Raw genomic sequence first — 7,888 nt, forward strand, 5'->3', positions numbered from 1 at the left:
AGTCCAGTCACACTGACCACATCCACAGTATTTAAAATAATAGGTAGTGCCAATTGCGTTTCTGCTCTGGCCATGAACAACCACTATGGATAAAAAAGCCCAAAGGACTAGGAAAACTTCTTTTCTTTCTAAAACATCCCTCATTTCATGAAAGGAAATGAAGTCTCAAGATTTCATTTAATTTAATTTCATTATGTTTCATTTATTTTTATTTTTTTTTAATTTCCTTTTTGTTAATTTCATTACTTTTCCTTTTATTCTGTAAAGTTTCATTTAATTTCATTTCATTGTTTGATTTGTCATTTAATTTGTCATGAAATGAAATCTCAGGATTACATCTAATTTCCAATCCTTCCCTTCCATTTCAATTTTTGATATTTCATTTCCTTCCATGAAATCCTTTCATGATTTTCCAGGAGCTCACTACAGATTTGTAACTTTCTCTGAATGTCTGGATAAGCCCCTTGGTACCCGACTAATTGTTAGGAACAAAACCTCTTCTGAGGGTGAGAAATTCAGTTGCTTCCTTCTATGGGGCTTTTCCTTATATGAAAAAAGGGAAATAATTTAGAGATCAGTGCAGAAACTTGAAAGAAAAATTACAAACAACATTTTGTAGCTGTGTACATTTCTAGGATTTACTTCGATTAGTTTTACTTGTGATCTCCTCTCTTTCTTCCTGCTTCTGAATGTGTGAAATAATAAATGGAACTGCCAGGAAGAGAATAGTAGTTCACAGGCTGCAGTTTTGCACAAAATTCTCAGATACTATCACTTTCCTTAGCTGGAAAGGGCTGCATGGCTTGCAAACAACAAATTTTGTGGTTCTCAAAAAATCACTGAAATGCCCAGCTGAGGTCTTCTTAAGCTATGGATAAAAAACAAATATAATGCCTGGCTATGCAGCTTTCTCTGGCACAGATGAAATGGGGATTTCTCTCTGTGCATACCAAAACTTGTCTAATGGCTGCTGAACGTTTATTTCAGAAAAAAAAACCTATTAAAGGTACTATATAAAAGTACGTATTCAGGATTTGCTTTTCTCTTCTGTCTAAGCCTACTTACCTCTAGGTAGAGCAGATCTGCAATCACGAGTATTTTCATTTACTGTTCAGTTCATGCAATCATCTGAGTTGCTGCAGAAAACAGATTCAGCTTTGACAGGTCTTTAGAGTCACCTTATAGTCTGATAGTTGATAGGGAATCCCATTATTATCATGACTACGGAAAACCAGCCATGTCAGGCTGTCTTTCACACCACTGTGGTCTGGCAGCCCTGTCACCCCTTCTGCTTTGTGGAGTCAGTGTTGAYTTCCCTATAAGACTTTGTGGTTGGCAATTCTGTCTCTAGCCAGCTGTCAGGTTAGATGTTTTGTGTTACATAGTTCATAAAACTTTTTCACAAAGCCAATATTGCACACACAAACTTCAGGGAAGCATTTCYCCAACTCTTATGAGTGTCTGGGTAGACAAGTTTTCTTCTTGTGACAATCACAGACAATTGATGTGACATATAAGACCATATTAACTATGATAACATGATTTTTGTTTTTTAACCTWTCTTTATGATTCAGCATACTTCCCTCTTTAAAAAGAAACCAAGGGGGGAAAAAAACCCACCCAATCAAAACTGAGCAAAACTTCCACATCAAGTTACTAGCCACAGATCAGAAAAATGTTGAAGGGATGTAAGAGAACAAACTCTAGGTCCAAAATTACTCATCCAAACAATTCTGAAGGTACTCAGAAATCAGGCCAGGTTTGCAAATAGTTTGTGTACTGAACAACTCAGTAAAAAGTTCACTGGATGAGACTTTTACAGGGAATGCWTTGACTACTGGAAGGCATCCCGTTAAATCCACCATACGTGCTGAATTTCTCAGCCTTAATCCCCCAGATGGCAGTCTGAACTCATTCTCTGAGATGGCAGATTTGTTCGAGGTTTTCTCTCATTAAGGATCATGAAGATCATGCACTCTTTCTTTTCTATAGTTCTCCCTGATATTTSTCTCAGATCTGTGACATCAGTCTTACTGAAATAATTGAAGAACTTGAAAATATGAACTTCAAATACAGAAAATGAGTATTTTCTCGCTTGATTGGTAGCATGGTAGTAAAGCAGGAATGACACAGCATCTATAGATATGTCAGCCACATTMCTAACAATACCAAAACCAAAAGAGAGGTCCCTATATTTTAAACACCTCTCTAGAGATGGCTAGTTTACATGCTGAAAACCCATATATATAATATTTGGTTGAAACAACCAACTAGTTTTTTAAAAGTACTTCAGTAATATGAATTATGTAAGAAATCCATCCAGTTAGACCATCACCAAATAAACCTATGTATTTATGCATTCTGCTTTATTTAAAACTCTAGGTAGTATCTGATAGTTGCCTGAAGATTTTTTTTGTGACTTAAGACTTCTAGAAATCTATTGCAGACTTCTAAAAGCAGGGAAGAAACTGAACAAATAATTGACTGATACCCACTACAAGCAAACCTGCACTGGTGCAAAGCAATCACCCTTACTTATTTCTCTCAACTTTTGTTTTCAGTGTTCTGTGCATCAGGAGACAGCATTAAGTTTCTTSTGATTCATTCACACATTAACGGTAACAAACTGTTCCTGGCCTATAAATTTGCCAGTCTAAATACACAATATTTGAATCCTCATTCATATTGATTTGTCATAACTAGACCAAAAAGTTCTGTGGGGTACACRTGTGTTACGTGACTGATGGGGCTGTAACCAGGAGAATCACAATTACAGTACAGGGGTTTTTATTGACAATGTTCTTCAATATTTGCATGCTTTTTTTCCTAACACCACTTCAGCCTGTGAAACAGGTTTCTCAAATATTCATGCAAAGTGAACATAGATGGGAATAAATACTATTGCAACAAATTAAAGGCAAAACATTAACATGCTCAGAAAAACTTGCGTAGTTTTTGTTTGGCCGTCATATCTCTAGAATAATAACATAAGATATCAAGCCAAATAGCCAGTGTGCTTTTTCATGGAATGCTATGAGTCATATTCTCAGGCCCAGGAATTCAGGCAATACAAAAGAATGAGATTTGGCCACCCTTAATTAGCACAGAATGGTCTTATTGGAAGAAAAATTCTTTATGAGCTATGCATGAATGAGTGACATTGTTACGGTTACAGAAAATAAATGATGAGTCACTGCGCAGTCACCTGAGGCTGCTGCAACCTTGATATCACTTAAACCAGCATGGCTTAAGGAATCAATGAAGGTAAAAATTTCCCAGGACAAAAAAATTGAACTATTCATTTCCAGCACTTTTCCTTCCATGTTCTTTATCTCCCATTAAAGGTGGCTGTGAGACTGTGTTTAAATCGGAACCAGTGAGAAGCAGAGGTGAAAGGTTTTGTGGCAGCACTTTTTGTTCACTTGTTTCTATTATGATATTGTCCTTGAAGACCCTGAGATTGGAGTTTTGCAGTGCTAGCTGATGTGCAAGCATAGAGACAGCGCTTGCCCTGAAGAACACCTCATCCTCTATGTATTTCTTCCATTTGGGCCACACACATAATTTCCTCTTTGCTTCCAAAATTCCCTCTTCTCTTTGGACACTCTCTGTTCTCTGATGCAAATCACAGCTGCCTTTTTTTTTATTTTTAATTTAAAAAAAAACCAAAATCTTTCCCCCTGCCTGATCTTTGGCTGTATCTTGTCTTCATCAAAACTAATCTAGTTAATTCTTTGTTTCCAAACCAGGCTGTGGTGCATGGTCCACAGTTGCTTAGCAACAGCTCCCCTCCGCGTGCAGGGATAAGAGCAGGCAGGGATGCCAACTTGGAAGTCTGGTCCACAAAGGTGAGAAAAACCAGGAGCAAGACAGATTGTCTCCCTCTGGGCTTTGGTCCTGCACATCCTACTGCTATTCACTGGCAGCAATGTCAGAGGGGCAGGGTTTGCTTTCGTTACCAGGTTTTGCTTTCATTAACAGAACTGGCTTTTCAAATAAAAAATCCTGTCTCAGCACATGACAATGATGGAATCAATGATTCATATTGGAGTATGTTCTGGATGCATATATGGGTGATCTAAATCATTCCTTTGTTAAGCATTAGGCACAGTTTACAATTACTCAAATCCCAATACTCACAACTTCATACAAATCTGAAATGTGGGTAACTTTATTAGAGAATTTAGGGGACTAAGTGTTGCAATCTCAAATCAGGAGATCTGTRAGTATGTGGATGTGGGAATGTACCTTGTCTCTCCATTAAAACTGTATTTATGTCACATCCTTGGGTGAAAATCAAGAAATGCAAATGATAAGGCTCCGAGGGAACAGCATTAGTAACAATTATTCAATGATTAAAAAAATATCCAGGTTATCTTAAAGATCTTATCACTTCAAAAACATAAACCTGTAAAATGAGCTTAGGATTCAGGTGATCTAGAGATTGGGTTAAAACATTCTTATAACTGAAGGCCAGGATAGTAAACACCCCAGAGGGCTTTGTGAATAAATCTCAAGAACGGTCAGATTGAGACACTTGTCTTCATGCCTTCCACATTACCTCAAATTGCTAAGGATGAATTTGGAGCAAGGCACAGCCAGAATTTTGTTAAGTCTTGAAGGCTGTTGAAGATTAATTTCAGGTGGAGATGCCTGCAGAGACCCTAAGTATGCAGAGAGGAGAAAAGGTTGCTTTAATAAGTCCAACTAAGACTTAATCCAACACAGAACGATCAGATGAGACATTGTGTCTCACCCGTCCCATCTTCTCCTCTATGCTGCCTTTACTGTAAGTCAGAACACCGAGTCTAGGTACAAAATGGAAGGAATTTCTCCTGTATGTTGTTTTTTTCTCCAAAATTTAGCTTTAGAATTATTTTTCTACATGCAGGAAGTGCAGTATATAGGAAAAAAGGACTATCAGGTGCATCTTGCAATCCTCTGTTCTTCAAATACAACCTTTACTAAATTTCATAAACTGCCTGTGACAGTAGTAATGAATCCTCACACTTCTAGTCCTGCCACCATTCTGCCTCATTCTCATGTAGGAGCTCGAAACAAAGAATTCAATGCCTTTGCTGGCTAAGTCTGTTACAGATATCCCAAGAGAGAATACTTTGTGACAGCTATTCTTATATTTTTAGATACATATTTATATTTTGCATACAGTACTTGCTGTCTTTTTCCAGGAGTACTAACCACTTTACTCAGAAAACACTAATGCATGTATTTGATAATGTGAYTGCTTGTATCAAGTTGACATTACGGTGTAGATGTGTCTGCTGTAACTACTACTGAATTGCTGATATCATTTTCACTTTTTATCAAAGACTAAATGTGTAACTCTACATATGACAATATATTCACACTCATTTATGCTAATTAACRTTAATGAATGACAGCTGGAGATCATCAGTGCTGCTGAAGAAGGCAGAGTTTTGTTCACTGTGCTCCACAGATCAGASAATCATAGAATGGTTTGGACTAGAAGGGACCTAAACCATCATCTAGTTTGGACCAGCAGGGACCGTGCACTAGATGCAGTTGCTCAGGGCCTGGCAGTGCTTGACCAGTCCTTGAACACTTTGASGGATGGGGTATCCACAACTGCTCTGGGCAACCCATGCCTGTGCCTCAGCAGCCTCACAGCCAAGAATTCCTTCCTAATATCTCATCTAAAGCTACCCTCTGTCACTGGAAAACCATTGCACCATGCCCTATCACTGCCAGCTCATGTAAGACGACTCTATGCAGCTTTCTTGAGGCTCCTCTTGATGAAAGATGAGRGTGTGCAGGTCCTGGAGAATTTCATTTTCCACCCTGCTCTCTGCAGCCYTTTTTTCCATGAGATTCTTCCCTAAACAGAATCACTGTGGAGCAGGGCTAAGCATGTGTGTGCTTGGGTCAGGAGCCAATCCAGTCACAGCCACTGATGGATGAGCARTGAAGTGCCCAAGCTGTGTCACTCTTCCTGGGCACAGTGCAGTGCAAWGCAGATGCAGCACAGTCYATGCTGGCTACATCAGCCAGAGAAATGCTCKCTGGCAGGCTCCATGCCCTTGATGCCTGTGAGTTCTATTGCTGCTCTGGGTTACAACTAATGAGGGCAGATGTGGCACCCTCCTGCCAGGGTGGCCAGTGACATAYAGCAGTTGAATGCTGTAGACAGAGGAGGATTCTCTGGCTCTCAGCCACAGGCTGTTCTCCATGCCATTCTGCTGTGGGAAATGGCAGGCAAAAGAATTTCCTTCACATTTTGTGGTGATGATGTGCAACACTCAGGCAAACAARCACACCCASCAGCAGTCTGTGTTTGTRCAGCTGGCTCTTTGATTGCCCCTTCTCTCCATTCTGCCAGGCTTATACAGCCCTCTCCTCTTCCTCACCTCTTCCATTTCTCTGCCACTGTCTCCTCCCAAATACACAGCCAAGCCCAGGCATCTTTTCCCTCTGGCTCCCAGGTTGGCCCTGCCTGTGAACAGACTCGCTGTTGCAGSTGCTGTTGGCTCACTCACYTTGGCCTTCCATGGCATTCCAGGTGCACTTDCCTMCTGTTCCTGCCAGCTTCCTCTCCCCAGAATGCCCCCAGCTCTTCCTTTGAGTATCTGTGAAGTGTCACCCCCTGGCACATCAATCTCCCATTATTACCCATGAAATGTGGCTCTGCATGAGGGCACTGGCATTCCTATCAGCAGTCAGGAGATCCCTTGTCATGCTTGGCAGTTTCCCAGGTGTGCTCCATTAGCCCAGGCTCACAGCAGGCCCAAATCACAGCCCATGTGCCTTTGAGCACTTGTCCCCAAGGTGGCTGCTTGTGACCTTGTTCTTTCCTATCCTCTTCCCAGGCTTGATGTGCCAGGTTCCTCCAGCCCATGGGGCTCAGAGCACTCTCCTCTTTGATCAGGCACTCTGGAGCCCTTTGGAGCCACTCTGTCCCTTTGTGCCTGATGGCTCTGCCCTCAGGCTCATTCTGCAGATGCTGAGAGTGGCAGTCCTTGCCTTGTCCRGGAGTCAAAATTGCACTGAAAAGATGGTTCCCTGTGAACATAGGAAACTTTACTTCTGCTAAGTCAACTCCAGTGTCTGCCTGCACACAGGAGAGGAGTGTGGGCAGGACAGAGCAGGCTTTTGACACAGAGGCTGCCTTTGGATCAGCAGGCATTTTCCCAGYAAGAAATGGTTGCTGGGCACTGCACTATGGCCTGGAACCTGCCTGTTCTGCTGCTGAAGATGTGTTTTGCCCAGGGATCTGCTGGTGAAGTTCCTTCTTTCAAGCAAGGAATTTCAGCAGAATCTTAATGAGAAATGGGCAGGAGTTAAATTCACCCATTGTTGTTGGTATTTGCCTTGGTTTTACAGAAGGGGTAGGGCTTTGTCAGGGCTTTTGAGAGGGGGGTGGTCTTGGCCATGGCTTCTGAGGGGGTTGTGGGGTGGTAATATAATGATTCCAGATATGGGAARTGGTCAAAAAATTACTACATGCTCGTGATGTTGCAGAATAACTTCCTTCTGGGCTCAGACTCATCTGGAATACAATCCAGTCATAGAAGAACTGAGTGGAGGTATAGATTCCAGGCTTCCTTGCTCTGGCACAGCCTTTTCCCCAGCTGGTCAGTCCTACGACCCACCAATACTCAGCATGGTTGTCTTTGCACATGAGAGGGCCACCACTGTCACCCTGCAGAGGAACACAGAGGGTTAAAGTGGTGCTGGTGTCCCCTGCCAGCTCTGGAGCTTTCTCCTTCTCTCCCACAGCCCCTGCCAGAGCTGTGCTCTGGGCAGAGCAAGGCTCAGCTCAGATGCTGGAGCCTCCAGAAGCCTGGCTGTGAGCAGCTTGGGGTCCTGTAAAGCAGGGCTCTCTGTCCTCTGTGCACAGGGCTCCTGGATG

General features: G+C 41.9%; 1 protein-coding gene across 1 annotated transcript in view; it reads right to left on the bottom strand.

Moving 5' to 3' along the window:
* Nucleotides 1-2,934: 2,934 nt before the first annotated feature.
* The window catches only part of LOC130579838 (acrosin-like), a 10,772-nt gene continuing 5,818 nt past the window's right edge, over nt 2,935-7,888 (bottom strand). Inside the window, exons 4-6 of the mRNA XM_057376936.1 lie at nt 7,480-7,678; nt 4,562-4,664; nt 2,935-2,974 (exon numbers count right to left, since the gene is read on the bottom strand). Coding sequence (XP_057232919.1) covers nt 2,935-2,974; nt 4,562-4,664; nt 7,480-7,678 — 342 coding nt within the window. The remainder of the gene's footprint in view (nt 2,975-4,561; nt 4,665-7,479; nt 7,679-7,888) is intronic.

Source organism: Malurus melanocephalus, unplaced genomic scaffold (assembly GCF_030028575.1).
Source record: "Malurus melanocephalus ecotype Western Australia unplaced genomic scaffold, MMel_1.1 scaffold_296, whole genome shotgun sequence".
In the NCBI taxonomy this organism is placed as follows: domain Eukaryota; kingdom Metazoa; phylum Chordata; class Aves; order Passeriformes; family Maluridae; genus Malurus; species Malurus melanocephalus.